General features: G+C 36.4%; 1 protein-coding gene across 3 annotated transcripts in view; it reads right to left on the bottom strand.

The window, feature by feature from the left end:
* Positions 1 to 556: 556 nt before the first annotated feature.
* The window catches only part of IQGAP2 (IQ motif containing GTPase activating protein 2), a 196,588-nt gene continuing 171,358 nt past the window's right edge, over positions 557 to 25,786 (bottom strand). For all 3 annotated transcript variants that reach the window (XM_089494494.1, XM_089494496.1, XM_089494495.1), the window contains 11 exons: positions 25,576 to 25,660; positions 23,140 to 23,372; positions 21,450 to 21,582; positions 16,843 to 16,945; positions 11,662 to 11,803; positions 8,386 to 8,473; positions 5,179 to 5,391; positions 3,816 to 3,976; positions 2,967 to 3,107; positions 2,466 to 2,574; positions 557 to 983 (listed from right to left, as the gene is read on the bottom strand). In XM_089494494.1, the coding sequence (XP_089350620.1) occupies positions 870 to 983; positions 2,466 to 2,574; positions 2,967 to 3,107; positions 3,816 to 3,976; positions 5,179 to 5,391; positions 8,386 to 8,473; positions 11,662 to 11,803; positions 16,843 to 16,945; positions 21,450 to 21,582; positions 23,140 to 23,372; positions 25,576 to 25,660 (1,522 nt within the window). In that variant the 3' untranslated portion in view covers positions 557 to 869. The remainder of the gene's footprint in view (positions 984 to 2,465; positions 2,575 to 2,966; positions 3,108 to 3,815; positions 3,977 to 5,178; positions 5,392 to 8,385; positions 8,474 to 11,661; positions 11,804 to 16,842; positions 16,946 to 21,449; positions 21,583 to 23,139; positions 23,373 to 25,575; positions 25,661 to 25,786) is intronic.

Here is a 25,786-nt window from a genome sequence, read left to right as displayed (position 1 = left end):
GGTTTGCACTCTGGAAGAACATACCAGCAATACAGAGGAATTACTAAGCAAACAATATATATTTTTAAAAAACCCCTTAATGTTAAAAGGAAACATTTTAAAACCAAACAGATGCTGATTGATTGCATTTTATTTGTGATTTTTAAAATTTTCTTACAAAAAAAGACAGGAACAATTTATTCCTTTTAAAATACCTCAAGTACATTGCAAAATCTGATCACTATTCAAATTGCCCTTTACACTTAAATTAAAAAGCTGTGTATAGAAGATTTCAATGAGGCAGTAGTGCATTTTTAGTAGGAATGAACTGCAAAATATATATTTTTATACAGTAAGTGTTAAATTTATAATTACCTATAAAACTTTGAATTGCACAATAATTCACTTTACAATTGACAGATCTCTGGGAAAAGCCACAGCATTTAAGAAATATTTGCCATACTATACTATTCTTTAAAGACAAAAATTATGATTTATTTTTCCTATGAATAATTGTATGAGGAGAACTATATTTGGTCTCATATATATATATATATATATATATATATATATATATATATATATATGAGAGAATGGATTTCTATGTATGCTGTTCAAATAAATGACCTGAATATTTAAAAAGATCAACCACACAATGTTTGGATTCCACTAAATCATTTTTGAAATTGAGTACCAACACCATGGAAACCTGGAAGTGTTTAAATTGATTTGTATTTTCTTATTTACTACTATATTATCAAATGATGAAAAAGGCACATAAGTACATTCTTCTTGACTTCCTTGAAGAAAGTGTAATAAGCTTCAAATAGTGAAAACACAGACCCACAACTGGGGCTTGATTTGAAGCAGAGTCCAGATATCAATAATCTTCATTTTCCATAGAATTTCTTGTTCAGCAGAAATATGAGGAGGTTTACATTCACTTTAGCTTTATCAAACATTTTCATTACAGAGACGCCTTCATACTGCATCTGAAGCAAATCCTACAATAATGAAGAAAATTATTTCAGTGTTTTTTCAAAGTCTACCTGTTTTTACACATTTTAAAGTAGGGTGCACATCAAATGCATTTAATTATATAAATGAGGAATATCTAAAAGTAAACACATACATAGAAAATGAACCATCAATCCTCTTTTCAAACAATGTTATGCCAAATTTTAGTATTTATTTGAAATCTAGAGAAAACTAACACAAAAAGCCTCAGGACCACAGAGATATGGGGCATCAATGATAAATCAATGATGAAAGTGTACACATGCTAATTGCATACTAAGATGTCAGCATTTTTGTAAGATACCAGAATTTCTCATTTTCAACAGATTGATTTCCTTCATTAATGCAGTGACAGAGGTCACCCAGATAAAGATGAAAGATTCACACTTCTATTTTCTTTCATAGGTTGCATTTTTAAAAAAGCATTAATAAAAACAACTAAGAGCTAGCGTGGTGTAGTGGTTTGTGTTGGATTATGACTCTGGAGAACCATGTTTGAATCTTCGCTCAGCCATGTAAACCCACTCGGTGACCTTGGGGAAATCATTCTCTCTCAGCCTCAGAGGAAGGCAAAGGGAAATCGCCTCTGAACAAATCTTGCCAAGAAAACCTTGTGACAGATTCACCTTAGGGTCACCATAACTTGAAAGCATGCAACAATAAAAACAACCAAATGTTATGGAAAGGATCCAATGCTGGTCTTCCACAACCAGAGCAATAGATTCCAGGAGAATCAGGCTAGTAACCCCCCCCCCCCCCCATTCCTACTATAGCCTTCCATGCACTCCAAAGCTGGCTCTGGAGGACTGGCAAACCCACCAGAACTGATTTTGGGCTTACATGGAGGAGTGCGGGGAGGCAGGCCTGGAAATGGGATATTTCAGTGGAATTTTGGATTCAGCCTTAACAAATACTGTATAACACACACATAAAAAAAATCAAGTGTGGTAATTAATAAGAATATACAGCATAATAAATAAAACAACATTGACTCGTTAGTAATAAAAAATGTTTAACACATATAAATGAAAACTTGTATAATCCAGTCAACTGATCTGGAACTGGACAAAGAATGGTGTAGTATAGAGGCTAAAGTATGATTTGGAGCCCTCAGTGAAAGTTTCACATAGTTTAGAGCTTGGAAAATATATAGTTTTTGCACTACAGCTTTCGGAATCCCACAGCCAGCACAGATATTGGCTATACTGAATGGGGGATTCTGTTCTGTTCAAAAAAGGAAATTTTGCAAGGTTAGGTATCAATCATAATCTCACTAAATAGTGTCAGAGAAGACTAGATTTCAGTTACAACACTCACTCAAATACTGTCAAAATAATGATTTAACCTAGTGCTGTTGAAATAAACTACTATGGTAAGACATGTAAAATACCTGAACATTTCCACTACCTAACAGAATCAATGTATGAGTGAAGTACACACACATCTTACAAGACTTTTTAAAAAATTACCTGAAAATGGAGCTGCACCTTTTCCATCTCCACACCCAAGAATTTAGCTTTGATATCAAAGTCACCCACCTCTTCACCAGGTGTAATTTCAAACATCACATTCTTAAACCTTAAAAAAGTAAAAGACAGGTGTGGGTAAAAAACTAGACATAAAAATCAAAACAAGCAGTTATAAAATGGAAAATCTTTTTAAAAGGAGTCTTGTTACTAAATATTGGCCAAATTCAAATGCTGTACTTCTGCATCAAATGACAAGGGAACTACGGTTTATTTCTTCACTTTTGCTGCAGGTCTCTGTAGTGCCAAAAACATGCCCTTATTCCCAGGCTTTGGAGTGGGCTTTCAAGGTGGGAATGTGGGAAGGATGGAAGGATGATCAATTCATCTGTAAACAGTGTGATTTCGCAGAAGTACACCACTGGATCTTGGCCAGGTCATCCAAGCAATTTAACAATTGACTAGTTGGACAACTACTCTGAATATATTAAGCACAAAACGCACTGGTTAGGCTGAACCTCATCAATTCCTAGTATAACTCCCTTTTCATGTAGCCTTGCTGCTGTGTACTTCAGGGAAATATTCTTCATTTTGTTTCCTTTTTCCTCTTGTTTCCCACTTAATTTTATTGATCTCCGTGAATTTCTGCAAAATGGAAAAAATGTAAGCAAATGTTAGACCACACAGGCAGTGTATTTTCTCTTGGTTTTGAAAGGCAGATGTTTCCAAGTTTAAAATAATTAATCAAGCCTGTATCTTTCCCAAATGACATCTTTTTAAAAGAACAAAAGCAGACACAATTAGCCAAGTAGTAAGGCTTGCTTTTCAAAAAACAAAAAAACCCACTCTTTTGGAATATAATAATTAGGACTACTTGTACTATCAAAAGACTGGAAAATATGCCATCATTCCCACCACCATGCTTCCACTAATCACAACAGACAAAAGCTTGGAGCTGCAGAATTGTCAGAGATCTAGTAAGAATCTAGATGCTGTTAGTTCCCAAAGGCCATCTGCTCCAACCAACATGGCCTATTGTTAGGATGATGGCAGATGAAGTCAAAACATCTGGAGGGCATCAGGTTAGAATATCAGAATCCTAGAGATGAAGGAGACTACAAAGGCCATCAATCCTGTGTTATACAGGAATACACAACTAAAGGTACTCTGAAAGGTTGGCCTTCCATTCATCTGAAGAATGTTCTCTATGTACATAACCTCAGTATTAAGATATCTTCTAACATCTACAGTGTGTTTTAATTTTTAAAACAAGTTTCAGCAGGTCTTTATTTAGTTCTGACCTTTGGCATGTTAGTAACAATGCATTTTCTATAAAATATTTTTTTTACTTACTTTCTTGTCAAGTTATCTAGACATGTTTTGATATAAGTATTATAATAATTGATTTGGTCTTCATAAAAAGCTTTCTTGGAATTGAGTGCATTCAATGTTTGCTGCAGTTTTACCAGTTCTGCTTTCCGATGTTGTCTATATCTTCTTTGATTTCTGATATCCTAAAGAATTTTCCAGGGAAGAAAATGTGGTTTATTAGTAAGTCCATCACTTTAATTCTGTAGACTCATTTTAGCTAACAGACCTCAGGGATGTAGCTAGGATTTTAGGAAGGAGGGGGTCCAGACAAAGTGCCACCATTATAATGGGGCTTGGGTGTGGCGGCGCAGCAGCACACACCATTCATTTTTGTAATGGAAGGGGGGGGGGTCCGGACCCCAAGAACCCCCCCTTGGCTACGTCCCTGCAGACCTGCTGTAAGGATGATATGGGCAGGGGAGATTGTGTACCTCAGTGGAAGTAGGAAACAAACATATTCCAGCATTTAATTTAATTGATAGGAAACCTATGTAAAAACTGCTTAAAAACAGAACTATTTTGGATATATTTAAGGAATACCAAAGGAGTCACAAGAACACTGGCATGGTCTTAATATTTTGAGCTTTGGACTGGGACTCTGGAGACCAGGGTTCAAATCCCCATTCAGCCATGGAAGCCCACTGGGTGATGTTGGGCAAGTCCAATTCTCTCAACCTCAGAGGAAGACAAAAGCAAATTCCCTTTGAACAAATCTTGCCAAGAAAACTCCATGATAGGTTTGCCTTAGGATCACCTGAAGTTGAAAATGACTTGAAAGCATGCAGCAACAACAACAAAAGTAGTCACACAAAGCATTCACTTCAGAGAAGAGATGAAAGGGGGGGGGGACTCCTGCTCTCTGCTGTGCCTCCATACACACCCCAGCTGTCGGAGAAAGAGGCAAGGGAGGCAAGTGAGCCCCTGGGGACCAGAGTGGCGGTAGTAGTGCCCAGCAGAGGCAGGAGGAAAGGGGCTCCATTTCCCACTGTTTGCCCCAGCCACCCTCCAGGCTCCTTCCCTCTGCTGCACCCAGAGCCTCCAAATGCACCCCAGACAAAAGAAAAAGGGGCAGGGAGGGCAAGAAAGCCCACTTAGGGACCACAGTAATGTCAGCACTCCATTTCCCCTCCCTAGCCCTTATGTGTTCCTGAGAGGGTCCCACTGAGAAAAGGGGGGGGGGCATGGATATTTACAGTTTCCCCACTTTTGCTGGTGTTCTGCACCCTAAACCCCATGAATGTGGAGGGCTGACTATATTTTTCTTTTTAATTATTTTGTGACTCAAATTCATATTCAGAATGAAAACATGTAAATAGTTGGTGAAGTGTAATGCTACTCTAATAACCTTTGCTATTTCATTGATGATGTCCTGATACTTGTTTTCAGATGAAACCAGTCCAGCTTGCTCCAGTGTTCGGAGATTCCTCTGTATTTTCCTTTTCTTTTGTTCTAATGGTAGCTGTCCTTCCTCAAGAACAGGTCGACTGTGTTTCATTTTCTCTGGAGTTTTTGAATCCAGGATTGCGCGTTTTTCTATTACTTTTAAGTGTTCAGCTTCCTAAGAGAAAGACCAGTTGTCAACTTTATACAAATAAGCAAACATATTAACTATATACAATTCAGATTCAGAGATGCTACTACTTTCCTACATGAATTAAAAGGCTTTTGTGTTCAAATCACTGTGTAGATGTGAGTGCCAAACTAAAAGGTGAAAGATATACAAAAATTCATCACATCCAGTGGTTATCAACTTTTTGGCAAGAATCCTGCAATCAAGCCAAAAGTGCCATATAAGTTCACTCTCACAGTACTAATGTCCCCTACATGCTTGTTCTGCTTTGCCTTTGCTTTTTTCTACTGAACAGAGGAGAAGGAAACCATGTAGCATAAGTGCAGGATGTATGAATGAAGGTCAGACTATGCTAAAATTGCATGTGTACTCTCTGCTTTTGTCCAGGTGTTTCAGAGTTCTTTTCTCCTTTTATTACTTGTAGCATACATACATGACCTGACCAGCTGTCATTTATATGGGAGATGCTTATCCTGACTTTTTTTGGAAACATAGTAAGGAAGACAACTAGAGAAATTATGCTTCTCTGAAAACTTCTTTCATTTCTAAAACATTTTCTCTGAATACTTAACACAAATCTCCTAACTGAAATACAAACAAACAAGTTTCATTTATATACCGCTTCATATCGCCTAAGCAGTGTCTAAGTGGTTTACAACTGTAAGCTAATTTGCCCCAACAGTCTGGGTACTCATTTTAGTGACCTTGGAAGGATGCATGCCTGAGTCCTACAGTGGAGTAGATACAGGGAAGGTCTAATAGAAGATTTTTGATTAAGGAGAGGATTCCCACTGGTAGAATTAGAAGAGGTGGTGGTTTGCATATGATCCCATCTTTACCTGCAACACCTGAAAGATTGGTCTAGGAGTGGTTGGGGTACTATCCACCCCTTTATTGCACTGGCCATAAAGGGAGAAGATGTTGGCCTCTTTGCTTCCATCAGCAGAAGTACTCTGAGAGAAACTCTGCTAAGGGGTACCTCTACTGACAGAAACAAAATCTAAATTCTGCCCATTGTTTCATGTCCTGTTCTGTGGCAGACAGGATGACCTGTTACTTTCCTTCTGATATCTTAAAATGTAGCAAATTTGCCAATTCATTGCCCATTGCTTACTGAGTTTTATGTTTGTTCAGTGCTTCCATATTATTTATGTAAGACGCATCATTCTGCTTTTCATCCAGAACTGGCTCCCTACTTCCTTTAGCCTTTCCTGAATTGATGGGGGCTCCAGTCCAGTTTCCCCTCCTATTTAGGATTGCCTAGTGAAATAAAGGATCACAGTGTGTTTTGGACCTCTTTTAGGTCCAAAACACATTGCAGAAATTATTTAATTTGACACTGGTTTAACTGTCCTGGCTCAGTGCTAGGGAATCCTGGGATTTCTAGTTTATATAGAGCTCTCTGGCAGAGAAGGTTAAATATCTCAACTCACGTTCCCAGAATCCCTAGCATTCAGCCAGGGTAGTTAAAGCAATCTCAAACTGGATTATTTCTACAGTGTTTTTTGGTCCCAAAATAACCATTAAAGGGACAGATGCCTTGTCCTTTATTTTAGCTGGCAACCTTACTCCCACTTGCAATTCATTCCAGTTTGCACATCTCCAAAACACTTTAGAGTCAATATTTTGATTTACTTCTCTATAATGACTCTTGATGTTTTTGATGACTGATGGTTCAGAAAGCATGTAAACAATTTTAAAGAAAAATATTTCCACACAGTTCCCACATTTTCTCCAGACAGTTGTTTGTTTTTGCTGCATAAAGAAATAAATTGAAGTTCAAAGCCCATCAAAACACTATCCTGTGAATTCAGTGAGTATCACAATGGAATTTTCCATGTATTAAACTAAAAATTGTACATAGGAAGTATCCGCAGTCAATGTGACCTAAATCCCAGATACTGGTTTTACATATCAGTCTTAAATATTTATTTCAAATGCTCACAAAAATAGTGATATAGAAGGGCTACAATGAGAAGAAATTGTGGATCTGTATATACTTTTAAAAGCCATTTACCACTTTAGAAATAGACACTGAACATTTCTCAAGAACCAGTGTAGTGTAATGTGGCTAGATTCCCTAAACCAAGTCAAACAAACCCAGGCTCAAATCCTACTAAATATGAATCTTGTGAGCAGTTTTGGTCTGGCCACACTCTCCTAGTGTGAACAACATCAAAGGGTAATTGTTAGGATAAACTATGTGTAAGGAGGAGAGAAGAATCATATATGCTCCCCTGAACTTCCTGGAACAAGAACATGATATAATCTACTAAAATATAAGAATGTGTCTCTTTGATTGGGTCTGTCTCCACCATGGCTGCACTGTGAGACCTAGACACCAGATTTATGGATATTAAAGCCTAGGGCTATAAAGTTCAGTGTTATTTTGGCTTTAACATGGAATAATTTTATATACTCTTCTATAAATCTAAAAATGTATGCCCCAAAATTGACCCCAAAATCCCAGGTCAACTTATTTATGGGTCACTATGGAAACATGATAGCAGCACTTTCAGATTTCCCCATACCATGCAGATTGGAGTTTAGCAAGAAAGAGCCAAGCAGAAAGAGTCCTGGGTGATTGATTGATATTGCTGTTTGTTTAAGCATCTGGCTGAAATGAAAGCTGAAATGACGAAGAAAAGTCTCAATGAGAGTCTTTCTTGCCATATGCACACATACACCCACTGAAGGTGCCTCCAAGTTTTAACCTTGACCTATCCATGGGACATGGCAAAATGCACAATTTTGGCCCTAAAACCTGACCTCGACTTATATATGAGGTTGACTTATAGTTGAGTATATATAGTAAAAGGGGTGTCTTGCAAAGCTAGGTTATTTCTGCTGGTGAGTAAATAACATTCAATTATATTCATTCACAGGAAAGAACATGGCTAGTTTTCTTTAATCACACATTTGCTCCTTACACTGCTCTCTCAAGACTTAAATCTTCAGATCGATAAACATGAATTTAATTACCTGAAGTTCTGTTGCTGGCGTTTCCAAGATTTTTGCAAGTGACTCTCCTGGCTGAGCTTGTATCACGTCAATAATAAGCCTTTTTGTCCTTAATGGAAGAGGGGAAACAATTTTGATTTAGAAAAAGTCACTTTACAATGCAATCCTATGAGAGTCTGTTCTATTCACTCTCTATAACATTATTTCATTAGTGGCAATGTCAGGTGTATTCTTAACATATTCCAGTAATGGGCAAGGATGTTTTTATTTAGCCAGGTATTCTATAGCATCTAGTGTGAACTGGCTAAAATTTTAAACCAGGCTTGTTGCTGTTCTGCTTTTCTTCTTAGCTTATGACTTTAGACTGATGTCTTTTTTTTTTTTTTACTGACACTCAATTTTTTAAAGATCAGCCTAAAAATTCTTTAAAATAAAATATGAGGCAATTGCTTAAGGTAATGAAATTCAGCACTGGGCTGGATCCCTTCTGACTCTGTAATTTTAAAGATTTCTGTGGGTAGAACTGTCAGAGCAAGTTGCCCAGAGGGAATGCCACTTTAAGACCTGACAAATGGTGGTTGATAGCTCTTAACACCTGGGTGAGGGCTCTGGCTAAGAGGACTCAAAAAGATAAAGATAATCAGAGGAGACAACTTATCATGATTCTTCCCTGGCTAGACAAGGTGAGGAGATCATGTCAGATCTGTGGGTAAGCAGGAAACAAAAGGACACACCTGCATATTTCTCAGTGCCTCAGCTGTGAAACTCCCTAACCAAGAAAGCTAGGCTGGCTAGGATTTCTCTTTTGAGCTTCCAGTGTGCAGCCAAAACACTGCTATTATGTGTGGCATTCAATGTTTGAACCTGCTGTTTTAACTGTTTCAAAACTGGATTCTAGGACTGCTTTTAATGAATATTTTAATATATTTTAAAATGTTTTTATTTTGTATTATTTTAATTTATTTTTACTTGTTAATTGCTTTGGGAGCCCTTGGAAGATGATACAGAAAGTGTAGAAATACTATTACTACTATCACTATCACTAAAACTACTACTTCTGAAGGAAACTGACAGTAACACATAGAGAGCAGAGTTGCTCTCTGCAATAAGTCTTTGGTACAAATAACCCTAATAAGTTTGCAGTAACTCGCATATGATGAAGTAGGTCCTGTTGTAGCTGTAACAGGAGAATCAAGAAGAGTAGCCTGTGGCCTGGGACATCAAGCAGGGTAAAACAATTTTTCCATCTTCTTAAATTTGGACTGAATTCACATGTTTTACCTCTATACCACCAAATTATTCCTGGGAGACTTATTCAAGAATCCATTGTTCTCTGCCTGCAAAAGAAGGGTCCCTGTAGGGATGCAAATGGACTTTAAATTTCCTGGACTTTGAAAATCTCCCTATTGCCACATGAACAGAAGGTGGAGGAGCCTGCCTGCAAAAGATATCCTCCCCAGCATACCATCTTTACTAAGGACTGAATGAACATGCAGGCATCCGACTGACATCCCCAATTGTTTTTCTTCTTCTTCTTCTGTTTGGTTTGTAATATCTTGCCTGATGAAGAAGCCCATTGAGCTTCAAAAGCTTGCAACAAGTATATTGTGCATTTTGGTTGGCCAATAAAGGTATCACTGATGGATTTAGGTCCATGAAGATTTACGCTGAAATAATGTGGTTAGTCTTCAAAGTGCCACAAAGATACTTGTTTACTTTTTTAAATGCTGAAACAGACTAACATATCTGTTTCTCTGCAAGTAAGAAATAGGATTAGGAATGAGTGAAAATTTTAGTTCAGTTCATATTTTTATACGAATCTATGAGGGAAGAGTACAACTAGATGACTTGCCCATCCTAGCTCAGGTGTTAGTGAGAATGTGTGGTGTAGTGGTCTGAGTGTTTGGACTATGACTCTGGAGACCAGGGTGAGAATTCTCACTTGGCTATGGAAACCCACTGGGTGATCTTGGGCAGGTCACACTCAGTCTTAGGCAAAGGAAAACCACCTCTGAACAAATCTTGCCAAGAAAATCCTTTGATGAATTTGCCTTAGGGTTGCCATAAGTAAGTAACTACCTAAAGGCACACATCAATAACAACAGCTGAGGGGTTGATGTTGTGAGCTTCTACTTCAATTTGAGCTTTCATTCCATTAAACCAAACCATATGCCAAAAATGTCATAAACCTCAGTGACATAAGTCCAAGATGAAGAAAGCCTGGGTAATGTTTGCACCCCTGGAACTGTCACTATTTAATAACAATAATTATAAAGTCAACATATTTATTTTTGACGTCATGTTTTTATATGATGTGTTTTTTTGGATACTTTTAACAGAATTAATACTAAACACCCTACAGTAAATAAATAAAATAAATAAACAACAAGTGTCCAAGTCTGCTTATCTTCTGCTGTCCAGCAAATACCTTTAATTACTCTGCTGTTTACTGGTTTATTGTTCTTACTGCTCTTACTGCTATTTTATCCCCTGTATTACTGCTTTTGATTGTTTTAACTGAACACTTTTACACCACTTTGGAATTTGTTTAATTATAAAACACAATACAGGTTTTAGAATCATCACATTTTGTACTGATGACTCAATATGCAAAACTGGGTGATGATATTTTGATACAAGTTTATAATAAGACATTTTTGCAAAACTTAATAAAATGTTCTTGGGCAAACATAGAAAGAACATACTGTAACTGCTGTATGATAAGGTTTTAGGGGAAACAACTGCAGGAATTTTTAACTAGCAGGATACAGATTAGACCTTACAGGAAACCAAAGGAAACATCTGTCTTAGATTTAACACTGCTAGAGTGTATTGGAATTTATTTCTATGATAGTCTTGTCTATCCAACTGCCTCACTTTTCTTCACACACACACCACCCAAATTACTTCAGGGATTATGGTTGCTTCATTCAAATTTTTTTGTCTATTTTTATTAGCTGTCTAGCAGTCAAATCCATTACACTGAGCTCATTTTAATGAAGTTCCACTAATTTCTGGATGTACCACTGCACGTTAATGAGTCAAAATAACAATTTGCCTTCAGTCAAGAAATATTCCAACAACTGATACTTCATCATACAATATCCTTTATAGGTTTAAATGCCAAAACCTCCTTAGCATACATACCACTTATTTGCCAAAACCCTCATTTATCTATTATTGAGACTTAATAAATTGTACAAATAAAATAAAAGTCTTTAGTCCTATATGACTAGGAAAGTACAGCACTTCATTTTCAGGAAAACCTTGGTATTTCTACATTTTATGGAAACATACTTCATCATCAGGCCCTTGATGTCCTGTTCTTCACCTTCCCGTAAATCATATTTCCTGGTCAGTGAAAGAGAAATTTCTGTCTTAAAAAGCTGACTTAAAGTGTTTTCCTTGTTAGGGTCATTAGGATCAACCGCTCCTTCTCCTGTGGGAAAAAGAAAGAGAAGTATTAATACTTCTAATGTTAAGCTTATGATGACATCAAGTGGCTATTTTGTAATTTAAAAAATAAAAATTTGAAACTATCATGTGCACACACACAAAAACACTTTTGTGGTATCTCAGCTAGCAACTTTTAAAAAGTTAGGATTGATGAATTTAGTAGAAAAATGCAAAATTCTTGGCCTTTGGTAAGACTACATGGTCTTGTACAATATATACTGTTCTGCCCATAAAACAATTAGAGTGGGTCATTGATATCCACTGCGGTTTGGTTCCAGGATCCCCCATGGATACCAAAATCCATGGAGGCTCCAATCCCATTAACTATACCGTATATACTTGACTATAAGTTGACCTCATGTATATGTGGAAAGCAAGTTTTGGGGGCAAAAATTATAGATTTTGATATGACCCTTGGATAAGTCGAGGGTAAAATTTAGGAACATGCAACAAAGGATCTAAATGATGAAACAAAGGAAAACAATGCTAAAGAACCTAGAAAATTATGGCAGGCGTAACTCTTTGTGGTCACCCTTAAGACTGGATGGAAGAGAGAGCAGAGGGAGCTCAGTGCTTCCAGGACAGATTACAAACTTGCTTTTCACCAGGGAATGGTTCCCTTTTTGAAAAGAGTTAAAGTATAGTATTTACATTGACCCGTGGATAAGTCGACCTAGGTTTTTGGGTTCTATTTTTTTTTTACTAAAATTGCTAGACATATACATCCAATAGAATTCTGCTCTTCTCCAGTTTAAGCTTTGTTTATTGCATGACTGCAGACATGCTGCTGCAATCTGATACCAAAAATCTGTGTTTCTCCAGTCTCCTTCTCTATGCCCCCAATGCAGATGCTGCTAAAAGTAGGCAGAGGACAAGGAGGGAAAGCAGGCTGGGTGGCTAAAAAGACTTTATAAAAGTCAGAGATATGCTTGTACTTGGAATTTTGCCAGAGGCTGCAAATAATCAGGAAGGGCTCCCTAGGTCAGTTTAATGACCTACATAAATATTTGACAGTCTGTTATAAAGATTTCTGTGCCAGTGACGGCAATTATCTATCAAGTGTGTGCTAACTGTCACCATTAGACACATGCAATTATTCACATGGGTATTTCTAAAGAGCTGTAGAACTAGGATTGTTCCAAATGGTGTCGCTTCATTTTCAATTTGGGAGTAGACAGGGAAAAACATTTGCAATTTGGGAGGGGAGATGGGAAAAGAGGGCTCTCTTAATCCATATATGAATTCATATATAGGGTCCCCAGTGCTTTCAATTGCAGCTTAGTAAAAATGTGGAGAGGACTAATTCTTTACTGTATTAAAGAGTTAATAAACCCCACACCTTCAACACTGTACTGTACACTTGTGAAGGACACATTATACTGCCACATCTGACAAGTAGCTGGGCTTCATCCCAATATCTCTCCTTCTGAAAGAGCTCCTGTGTGGATCTTTGTGCTAAATCAACAAGTGAGCACAATTCTGAGGCATTGGCCAGGAAAGCATCTTTTAGAAAAATTCTGTCCTAGAAGATTGGGGAGGAGGAAGAGGAAGGTGAGAGAAATGAGCAAAGCCTTCATCTTCCAATATATTACACCAGGGCAGAATTTAAGTCCACTATCTCAAACAATGCCCTTTATTTGTTCATTTTGACTGACAGATTTTGGAGGAGGAGGGGTCTCCTCATTTCACAAAGAACTGCACAGGACTGTACCCAAATTAATACATGCTGGATTCTCAGAATGGGATAAATTCAATAAACATTTTGAAAAATACACCAACATACATACAACCTGTATAGAAATGAGAATGCTTTGAAATGAGGCTTGACCTGAACTGAGTGTTCTTACAGGGTAGGTAACCCAGAATCTCTCCAGAAGATGATTTAGAGGAAGGTGCCTAAAGAGTTGCAGTAATAATAACAATAACAATATTTTATTTGTATCTCACCTCTCCCATAGGATCGAGGACCTAAGTGTGTGGGGTGGATTATATGGATGCAGGTGACCCCGCAAATAGGTTGGACCCAGACTATGAAGGGCTTTAAACATCATCACCAACACCTTGTACTGTGCCCGGAAACTAATAGGCAGCCAGTGGAGAGATTTTTAAATAGTGTTATGTGGTCACCTTTTCTTGTCCCGGTGACTACTCTGGCCACCCTGTTTTTTTTAAATTATTTAGTTGCTTATTTAACATTTACAAATATGAGAATTGTAGAAATGGAACAAACAAAAACAAATAAGTAAAAGGAAACGTAGTCTCATTGAATTGTGACCGTAAGAAAGGTTGACTTGATATACATTATTTACCTTCCTTCTGTAGTTAAGCCCAAAGTTCTGCTACTTTCTCCCATTTTTTCTTATGCTATTGAAATGAATCTCCCTTTTCGACTACAGAGAGCGTGTCCATTGCGGCCAATTCTTGCACATTTGTGATGCATTCTTTCATGGTGAGACCCTTATTACACTTCCAATAATGTGCATACACAATTCGTACCGCAGTTAACATATAAATCAAAATGTCAATTTTTTCTGGATTCAACCTTTCATTTACAGTTTCTGTTATGTTTAATAAATATAATTCTGGTGCAAATGGTAATTTAAAGTTCAGTTTTCTTTCCATAATTTTAGAGATTTTTGTCCAAAATTTCTTTGCTGTTTTACATTTCTACCATACATGGAACATTGTGCCTACCCTTTTCCTGCACTTCCAGCCTTTATTCTCTTTTAACCTTTTAATTTTTGCTAATATGGCAGAAGTAAGGTACCACCTAAAAAAACCTTAAAATAATTTTCTTTTAGATTGTTACATCTCGAGAATTTATGGGTGAGTTGCCAAGATTTTTCCCAATGGGCTAATGGAATAGTTCTACCAAAATATTGCATTCAGTTTACCATATTGGTTTTTATCGTTTCCTCTTTTAGTTCTATATCTATCAATACTTTATATAATTGGGATATCATGCCTTTTTCTCCTTCCTTCACAATTTTATCAAATAACTTTACTTCACTCTCTATTTCATAGTTGTCCATGTCTTTTTTAAAGTCTTCTCTAATTTGCGAATATATAAACCAAGGGATTTTTATTCCTTCTTTTTCTAATTCTTCAAATGGTTTTAGGCATATAACATCATTCTTTTTTGCTAGTAAATCTTCATACTTGGGTCTAATCCCTCTCATTAAATTCTCTTTATTATGGAGCGCCTCCTGCGTTGAAAACCATCTGGGGAGTTTATTATAAAAATGTTTTTTATATTTATACCACACTCTCAGTATCCGTTTCCTAATAAAATGATCTTTATATTCTTTCTTTTCTTTGAAATTCTCGTAACATAGATATGCATGCTAGCCTTTTGAGAGGTTATAACTTTCTAGCTCTGAGATTCTTTTTTCTTCAATTAATATCCAAACTTTTATCCAAATCAATGCACGGGCATAAAAATAATATTCTAAATTAGAAAGTCCCAGTCCTCCTTTTTCTTTACGGCCGTACATAGCTGTCATTTTAATGCGTGGTCTTTCCCCCTGCCATATAAATCTTTGATTATCCTTCTTCCATAGGTTAAATGGTTGTTTAGCAAGTTGGGCAATGACTGGAATAAGAACATTTTTGGTAGTACGTTCATCTTTATAGATGCAGTTCTGCCAAGGAGGGATAACTGCTGATTGCTCCAGTTTTTTAAATCTTTTTTTAAATTATATTCCATGTTTTGATGTAGTTATTTTTGTATAAGTCTGAATTTTTCCCTGTGATTATAATACCTAGGTATTTGATCTTGTTTATTATTTTTATGTCTGTCTTTCTTCTTAGATCTTCTTTTTTGTGTCCAGATAGATTTTGGGTTGGGATATCTGTGGTATTTGCTTTTTTCTTAAATAGTCTCATATTGCCTTGTCCTTTTTCTGCGCTGTTTCCCCTGCTGAGTAGAGTTGTTGAAAATAATCTGCAATTATTTGTTTTAATTCACTTCGTTGACTGTATTCTTTTTCCTCTGTTTTCAGTTTAATTATTGCATTTTTCTCTTTTTCACTTTTTAATTTAGATGCTAACCATTTGCCTATTTTATTAGCATGTTCAAAATGGTGGTGTTTTACATATTTCATCTTGTTTGCTATTTCATTTATTGAATTTTGGTTTATTTTATTCCTTATACCTTGCCAATCTTGTTGAATCTTTTTATTTTTTGGTGATTTTTTTTTAAAGTTCTTGCTCTTTTTGTTTAAGCTTCTCCATTAGGTCTTTCCCTATTTTCTCTTTTTCTTTTTTCTTTCTAGAGCATTGTTGTATTAGTATGTCTCTTACCACCGCCTTGCCTGCATCCCATATTATATGTGGTGCTGTATCTGTTGATTTGTTTTCCTGGAAATATAATCTTAATTGTTGTTTTACACCATGTTTTGAATTAATTGAAGTTTCTGGACTAGGCACAAGGCTAGCCCCACGTAGAGCACATTGCAGAAGTCAAGACGTGAGGTTACCAGCACATGTACTACTGTTTCCAGGTCCCCTGGTTCCAGGAAAGGATGCAGCTGGCGTATTAGCAGGAGCTGATAACAAGCACTCCTGACAGTCACATTTATCTGATTTGACATCTGAAGTGATGAGTCCAGGAGCACTCCCAAGCTGTGAACCCAGTCTTTTAAGTGGGGTGAGATCCCGTCCAAGACTGGTTGACATATCCCTATACCTAGATTAGGGGCCCCAACAGCAAGTACCTCCATCTTATCTGGATTCAGTTTCAGTCTGTTTTTCCTCATCCAATCCATTATCACTTTAAGACATTCATTGAGAGGAGAAACGCCATCCTTAGTCAAAGCTGTGATCTGAGGCATGGAGAGATATATCTGGGTGTCATCAGCATACTGATGACACCCTGCCCCATGTCTCCGGATGATCTCTACCAGTGGCCTCATATATATGTTAAATAACCAAATCCAATTAAGTTATGTTACCTTTACACTCATGTACAGGCTAGGTTCAGTCTTTCAATACATTTTTTTTTGTTTTGTTGTGTTGACTTACCCAGGAAGGTGTCCACATCAGGAACTTCCCCCAGCCCTTGCAGTAGTTCATTTAAAACATCATTTTGGTCCGGAGCAATGGCATCCTGATGCTCTAGCAATAACTGCAGAGAAAACAGCCCATGTTGTAAAAACTGAAAGAAACGTGACCACAATCCACATAGTAATATTTTCTCAAATAAATTGTAACAAAAAGAAATGCAGACCAAGATGATGACGATGAGAAAAATATGTTAACAAGGGCCTCAAAAACATTACACCTGAGGGTTAATGCAAAATTCATGTGCCTAGAATTATGGGAGGAAAATAATCCCTATCTCATATCAGCATGACGTAGATCAAACTATGGTTTCATGCACTGTGTTTTACTATTCCCTACTCTTCTACTGCCAGCAGGCAAAACCTTTGTTCAATCAGGCTTTAAATATGTAATTTTAAAGGACACTAGCTGGATACTAAATTCCACATGCTTATATGATTTTAATTGTGTTAAAAAAATTAATGGTAGATTTTAGCTGATTCTTTTTGTAGGCTGCCTTCGGTCTCACTACAGGAAAAAGCATATAAGCAAAATAAAAGATACAATAAAAAATATCCTATGAAATTCATGAGGTCACTATAAATTGACAGGCATTTGAAGGAACACACAGGGCAGATGGAGAGCAATTGAAAACTGCCCTCCTCTTTGTTCTTCTGAGAGATGTCAATGTTGGCAGAAGGGCACTAGCTGGATACTAAATTCCACATGCTGTATCTAATTATTCTATTTGTCAGGCTCCCAACACACTTTTCTGACCAAAATCTACTATGTCATCCAAGAAATAAGATCTAAATTTTCTTACTAAATTCTACAGGAAAATTAAAACTTGATTTTTTTCCTCATGCAGTTAGCACTTCATTTATGCAAGGCTCCAGAAATCATCAGTTTTTAGTTTCAGGAGATCAGCTGTTAAGCCTTTCAAACAGAAATGTTCAAAGAGACTAAGGTTGAGCAAAGATCTGTAAGTGAATATTTGTTTTACTCATGAAAAGAGTGAAACAATTAGCTCAGTCTAGTGTTTTCAGAAAAAAATGTTCCCTGTTAACTTTTCAGCCATATTTTTCTACAGTTTTCAACTGTTATTATCATAACAGGAACTACAGACTATAAATAATAGTGCTGCAGCTGTGCTTCCTCAACTTAGAAGCATTTTTATTTTAAAAAGAGATCATAAACAACATGCTTAAATATATGATGATTTAAAGGTAAATATGAATGCCTAGAGCAAGAGATTTCCTGTACACAATTAATTTGCCCATTTTTACATGTTCTACTCTTCTCATAACACCCTACGTAAACCCTAAGCAGTTTTTTATTTGTATTGTGAGGGGGCGGAGGACTGGTGTAACTGTAAACCCAATGCAGATGTTATTCATTTCCTAATATTACCTTTTCTAAGCAGAGGCTTTTTACACAGCTACAATATGAATATCTATTATTTTAAAGCAATAAAACCTAACAGGTACTCTCTTTGTTATGGTACCTGCTCACTTTCTTTCTTTTCTTTTTTTAAAAACCAATCTTTACAGACAATTTTTAGAGAAAAGATTAGAAAAACACAGGGCAGATATTAAACAAGACAATGAGAATGTAATCAAAGAATCATGATAATCCTTTAGTGTACATTAATAATTTCCATAACAGAAGTGAATAAAGTTTCTTATAACAAAACAAGACAAGATACAAAAATATGTACAATACTGGCACTATTTTGATATTTTGCTGCTGCTAAGATTTGAAAAGATATTCTGGAGAGTTTTGTCATCAGTATAAATGGTAGGTTTGTCATTTTTCTTTCCTCATTTATATTCATAATTGGTTATGTACTCTAATAATTAGTATAGCAACATTTGTACTCATATTATTATAAGACTTGTCTTACTAACTTTAGATAAATCTAACTCTCTCTCTCTCTCTCTCTCTCTCTCTGTGTGTGTCTTCAAGTCACCTGTCAACTTATAATGACCCCATTAATTTCATAGGTTTCTTAGGCAAGGAATACTCAGTGGTGGTCTTGCCAGTTTCTTACTCTGAAATATAGGCCTAGTACAGATTGGTGCAAAACGTCAGCCTGGGGCTGATTTTAGGGGCTCCAGAGGGCTGGACATCCATACGTGTCCAGCCCTACTAGCATGCACCATCTTGCTGCAGCCCTCACCCATTCGGGGCACGCGGCAATGATACATGGGTGTCCGCGTGCCCAAATGGCATTCCCCAGAAGTGATGGCGTCATGGTGTGCGAGTGCCATTATAGCACTCCTAAAAAGAAGCCGCTATAGGCGGTCTCCCTTTAGGGAGCATGTCAGTGCCACACCGTGCGGTTGGCGCAGCTCCAACAAGGGGTAAATATGGGCGACATGGAGCTGCCTGTCTGTATCCCCCCCCAATAGTCCACAGCACCTGATATTTTTTGGCTCACTAGGCTTAGCTTCCAAGATAATGCAGGATCTAGTATCTTTATGGTATTTAGGCCACAAATCTAAAATTGCAGAAGCTAATTGATTAGTTAATTGATTAGCCTCCCTACACAATCCACCCCGCACTCTCAGAACTACAGGGAAGAACCTATTGGACTGCCCGAAGACTAGATTAAGATCTACTTCCCATAGGGCATTCACTGTGATGGCTCCCAAATTGTGGAATGGCTTGTCGGAGGAGATCCATTTCATTACCACCTTAGATGCCTTTAAAGAAGGCAATCAACACGGATTTCTTCCGGGGATCCTATCTGATGAGGAACCAGATTTTGATATTGCAGATGTACAGGTATTTTAATGTGTTTTTAAATTTTGCTTTGTATAATGAGAATATATTTTAACTATGTGTAAATGTATATATGTGCTGTTCTCCCGCCTCGATCTGTAGGGAGAGGTGGAATATATAAATAAAAATTATTATTATTATTATTATTATTATTATTATTATTATTATATCTGTCCCAAGCTGTCCTTTTCATTAAGTGCTTGTTTACTAAATGTTAAATCATGTTTTTCCTTAGCTATCTCTGCCCCTGACTGTTACTGGAATTACCTAGGGAGAGAAGATGACTGTCAAACGAGCATCTCCTATAGTGTCATCCACATTTATCATCTTTTAAGACCACCTCATCCTTCTGAACCAACAGATTAATTCTATACAATACTTCTGTCTCTGAGATTCTTCAGACTTTTCAGTTTTGCTGGTGTGCACTGTCAGGGCTACAAAGTTCAAGAAATCGCTGTAGAGCTTACAAAACCAGGAGCCAGGAGATGTGCTTCTCTACAGTTTAGAGAAATCCTAGAAACACCTAATTAAGGCACTTACTTTAGCTGCATTCCAATTATTCTATCCATTATATTAAAATCAACTGTAGAGTTTCTCTACAAAAATACAGCAGCTCATGTTGTACAGGCAACTCAGTTTTACAGTTGTAAAGGCAACTTTACAGTCAATTTCAAGCTTACAAAATGTCCAAAAGATTTGTTTTTCTGTTATGAAACTGTAATGCCCCCCATACACTAGTTCTATAAAGATTATTAAATAATACATTATTATTGGGGAGGGGGGGAGAGGAATGAAAAACAGCTGTGTAAAATACTAGTGCTTGACTTCCAAAGACAAGTGACAACTTTAACATCTGGCCAAATTTCACCTGTACCTTCATACAGAAACTTCACTTTAGTTAATATAAAGTATATACCTACTTAATCCATCACATACAGATATTGCAAAACAAAATGTTGTCTATGTGGCTACATTATTTTACAGTTAGTTACTATGATATATAAAAGAAACTGGCACATTATTTGACCATTATTTGTGCTAGTGGATTGTTGTTTTTGGAGGAACTGATTACAGAAGTGATAGTACAGGTCTTTTGAAAGGACCATATGGTACAGATCTAGATTAAGATCTGTGTTATATTTAAAACCAGTCAGTCTTTCAATTCATCTGTTTCTTATCCAATAAAAACAACTCACAGGATGCCAGTTTTAGCCTAAATCAACTTTTTCCATAATGTAATGATGATTACAAAACACATTAAGATTTGTAAAATCTGACACTTCATTTTTCAAACGGAGATGTTACTTTTCACATCAAGAGATAGGGATGCATTATACCAGAGGAGGTAATCCAGATGTTTTTGGACCTAAACTCCCAGCATTCCTCATCACTGACCATGCCTGCTGGTGTTGCTGGGAGTTGTAGTCCCAGCAACACTAATGTATACAATTAAATACATTAGAATATACATATTCACACTGAATATGAAGATTTCTAAAATCATTCCCAAATTTAAAAAAAATGCTAATGACTTGACACCAAAGAATGTGTCATCCTGACACAGAAAAAAAGAAAAAGAAAATGCAAAATATAATTAATTTTTCTCATAATATATTAGGCTATTATATATTCTTAAAAATGTCTGGATTGTTATGGCAGAGTATAAATGATGGTCTTTTCAAGGCTGATACATTACTCCAAACTATTTGTTTCAATCTGTATTTGTTTCCAGTTAGCTGTACTTATTATCGAGGTCTCTAACAAGCAATACATGTAGCTTGCTTTGAAATTTTGCATGCACTTACTGAATGAGTGTTGATAATTTCTTCAATTGAAATATATATCACTGGCTTGCTAAGTGTCACCATATCAGAATATTCATCAATATTGAATTTTTCTTCAGGTTCAGGAACAACACAAGCTGCTTGAAAATAGTTCCTAAGGAAAAAAACACATTTGTAATTTTATGGGGAAAAAAGAGCTGTACCAACTTCCAAGTAAAAGCACAAGAATGTCAGCGATTTCACTATTAACCCTGCACACTGTCCCTTAGTTTTCTGCATGTGGCTCTGCAGTATTATACGTTTCCACAAACTGGAGTAAGATGGAAGAGAGACAGCAAAGAGAAGCTTAGTTTTTACATATACAATTGTATACAACACTCCTTAAAGATTCTTATATGTCAGTCCCACTTACAAGCTAAAAACTTTCCTCTTCCGCCAAGCTTTCCCCCAATGAGCTTGAGTTGTATTATTCTGTTGTTTTATTGATTTGGTATTTTGCGGGAATTGATGTTTTTATATGATCTTAGATGTTGATATTGTTGTTTTTATCGTTATTCTTCTTGTTTTAATGTTGTTTTTAACTGTACACCACTATGATTTTGTATAAGGAATAGCGGTATATAAGAATAAACTATTATTATTATTATTATTATTATTATTATTATTACAAGATAATTCAAGAAGGTATATCCATGAATATGTATGTAGTTGACTGTTACTCCATGTTGTCTAGTTCCAAGTACATGGCTAGTATCGAGCAATTACAACAAAATTGCACTAATGACTGAAACAAACTTGTCTCAGAGCTAATATCTGGATCATATTATAATAATAATAGTCATTATTATTATAGTAACAGATAACATTCTTATTGAAACTCAAGTATGGAAGTATCAATGAATATATGGGCTCTAAAGATGTTATTTTTGCAGAGCAATGATACTAGTTTCCCTTATTACTATATAATTAAAGAGAAAACAGATGTGGTATATCTTGGCTATGACTGCAATGAGACAACATTTAAAAGTTTAAATGATTCAAACAGTATAGAAGCTATGGAAATCTTCTCTACAAGTGTGTCAGCTGGAGTATTGAAATGTGAAGCCACTGTAACATAAAAACAAACAAACAAACAAACGAGCTAGTACTCCAGCTTTGGGCAGTTATATAAATATGATCTCAATAAAATTATTTCAGACTGCAGTTATTAAAATTACAGTTTGTTGTGACTCAAGTGTACTTTCATACAGTGATCACACCACCCAGGCAGCAAATTTACTTGGGTCAAAGAGCACAGTTTTCTCAAAACATTTTGGCAAGATAACCAAGCACCATTTCCTATTATTGTCTGAAGAATAAGCAAAAATAAGTACTGTAAATAGGTCATTCTTACTGCAGCTTTCGGCTTTCCTTATCATAACATTATGTGGTCATTACTCTTGAAATGAACATAAGCTGTCAACAGAAGGACAGCTATCAAGATGTGCATGCTAGGTGGGATGTCTGCAAGTGAATGAATGAATACAAATGACTAGTTGGAATATTAAAAGAAATTAGCTAGGCAGATAGAGATGCTTTTGTTATCTACAGAAGAAAAGCAAATATCACTTAATGACATGAAAAATCTAAAGTTTCAGGAAACTGGCTACTGATATATACATATTTTCATCTAATAATTTACTAGGTATGCCCCATTTGTTTCAGTACATACCTAAATTTCTCATATGTCTGTGAGAGGTAAGTGTTCATTGATGACAGATGTGCATTTTCTCCTTCGAAAAGGTTATTTGAGGCAGCATGTTGAAGGACTTTGGCCACACAACCCAAATTTCTCCTCTGATCAGAATGGATCTGGCCTCCAGCTGTCATATCAATTATGTCAAACCCATCAGGTGCAACAATGGCTGGGTTCATAAACCGATAATAGAGGAGATTTCCAACAATCTATGGGCAGACGGAAGAAGCTTTTTAAAAAACAGGCACTCTATTTGAAATGTTTATTTGCAGGCTATTTCATATGCCACAATCAGCCAAAATTCTTTAGAACTCTAGTTTATAATGAATGAGCAAGTATCCTGACACATACTACTCAGTAGTTTTGGCTTGGCTCCTCTTGTCAGAAAGAATGGCAAAATGAGTTAGGTACTCCTCTCACCTATGGTTTATTTAGCATGACAGTCGATCCATTTTTTTTTTAGCTTGGTGCTCTCTTAAAAAGCCAGTGACATAAATCGTGAACGATCCTTGACTATCTAATTTCTCACAAAACAGAGATCTAAGCTCAAATGCCACACTAAACAAACCAAGGACAGAATGACTCAGAAAGGCAATGGCAACCTCTTCTAAATAAATCTTGCCAAGAAAACCCCATGATAGGTTTGCCTTAGGGTTGCCATAAGTTGGAAATTACTTGAAGGCACACAACAACAACAACAACAATAACAACAACGTACACTATAAACATCAACTTATATACAGAACATGAAAAAGTCACTTTCCCATGACCTTGCTTGGCTAGGGGTTTCTGTAGGCCAAAATTAATGCAAGTTCTGCTTATCCATATCCTTTTAGTTCAGCTCCAGAATTGTATTACATCTCAGTTGTTCAGCACTGGTATTAAAAACCAGAAAACGAGCTTACTGAAAATTAATTCAAATGGCTTGCAGGTTTTGCCAATATTCTAACATCCTGGTTTTAAGTATGCTTATATTTAGAAGTTAAGCCTTTTTGAATTCAGTAAGACTTCATCCTCAGTAAAACTGCACCATTTTTTAGCCTAGCACCCCACTCATACAGGGCCCTCAGGAAAACAGTATTTATGCAGAATTCAACTTTCACTGGTGCTGGGGAGTTACTGATAAGGACACCGGCTTTCAGTTTCTTATCACTCTATATGGACACTTCCTCCAGGAAAACTTGCCAATTGGGTATCAGTTTCCAATGAAAAAAGGAAATACAAGTTACAAGCAAAAGCTGTCATGCCTAAAAGTCTGATTACTTCATGATTATGGGAGAATGGGATGATATGCCAAGATGAGTTATATAGCAATTGATAAATAAGTACAACTTGAGATAGTGATAGGTAGGCTCCTGAGTTATTGGGTCTGCTTTGGTTGTGGCTTTTTATTTTTATTAGAGCGCCAAGCTATACCAGCTGGAGCCAAGTACAAATGATATAGACTTAGAATTAAAGAAGAATGTGTCTCTGGGCGTGTTCAGAGTGTCTCAGAATTACTATTATTTTGAGATTTTAAAAAATGAATCCTGGAGGTATAATTCTTGTACAGGTGGGTTAAAAATGAATCAATATAGATGCTCATCATCCTCACCCTTGTTTAAACAATATGAACTGAAACAAATTTTGCCCTCTTTAAGCATGTGGTATTTGAAACAACACTTTAGGCACAGCAGCTATTTTAATTACAGAATTTAGTTACAGAAATTGGTCTGCATTGCTCAAATTCTTCAGCAACTCAGATGGAATAAAATGTTATATTCCCACATTTTTTACAACTATCTTCAAAACAAGTCAAATGGAAGAACAAATGTACTATATCTGTATGTTCAAGTGCATCTATGATTAGAGTTATAAATTGTTTCAAGAGGTACTGTTATGTAAACAAAGATATAACCCAAAGTTTAAGCACCCAGACTTAAAAGCTGCTATATAAAGGCAGCAGCTTAAAGAACTAGGTCCTCTGGATGATGCAGTGCAACTCTCCTCATTACTTGACTAGAGATGATAAAGTGTTACAGTGAACAACACCTGAAAAACCACAAATTAGCTACTTCTGAGTTAGGCATTTGTGTTTCTTTCATATTAGCAACAGACTCCATTCTTAATCCTGTACCAGTACTGTACTGGAATTTGCCATTCTGTGCCACTTCCTATCCTGGCAATGGTTCATCAGCTTCCATGTAGATGGAATGAAGAAAACATGCCATTTAAGGGTAATGGTTACACACAGTTTTCTAAGGTACACTTAAATTTAACTTGTCCCATCTTCAATAGCATGTATGAGCATCCTTGACTGTAGGCAGTTTCTTTTTATCCCCCTCACCTACCCTGTTCCCTAAAGCACGCAATTTCTGTCACAATGTAATTAGAAAGAGCAAGGATGTTGACAGATCACCCTCACAAATCTACCTTTAATAGCTCATCTTCTGTGGCATCTGGGAATTTCTCATGGAGTGAATTCTTCAGAACTTTGGCTATATATCTCAATCCATAACTATATGTGAAAACAGATGGGAAAAAAAAGGAAAATAATGGAGAGAGACTTAGGATGAAAAAGAACTAATTCAAGTCAACCAAAGAAAATCCAAAACATAATGCTGCATTTATTTCACAAACTTTA

Source organism: Sceloporus occidentalis, unplaced genomic scaffold, assembly GCF_023333645.1.
Source record: "Sceloporus occidentalis isolate IW3139 unplaced genomic scaffold, rSceOcc1.0.p SCAF_1, whole genome shotgun sequence".
Taxonomy (NCBI): domain Eukaryota; kingdom Metazoa; phylum Chordata; class Lepidosauria; order Squamata; family Phrynosomatidae; genus Sceloporus; species Sceloporus occidentalis.
The sequence above is the reverse complement of the archived record's forward strand: the minus strand, read 5'-3'. Positions and strand labels throughout refer to the sequence as shown.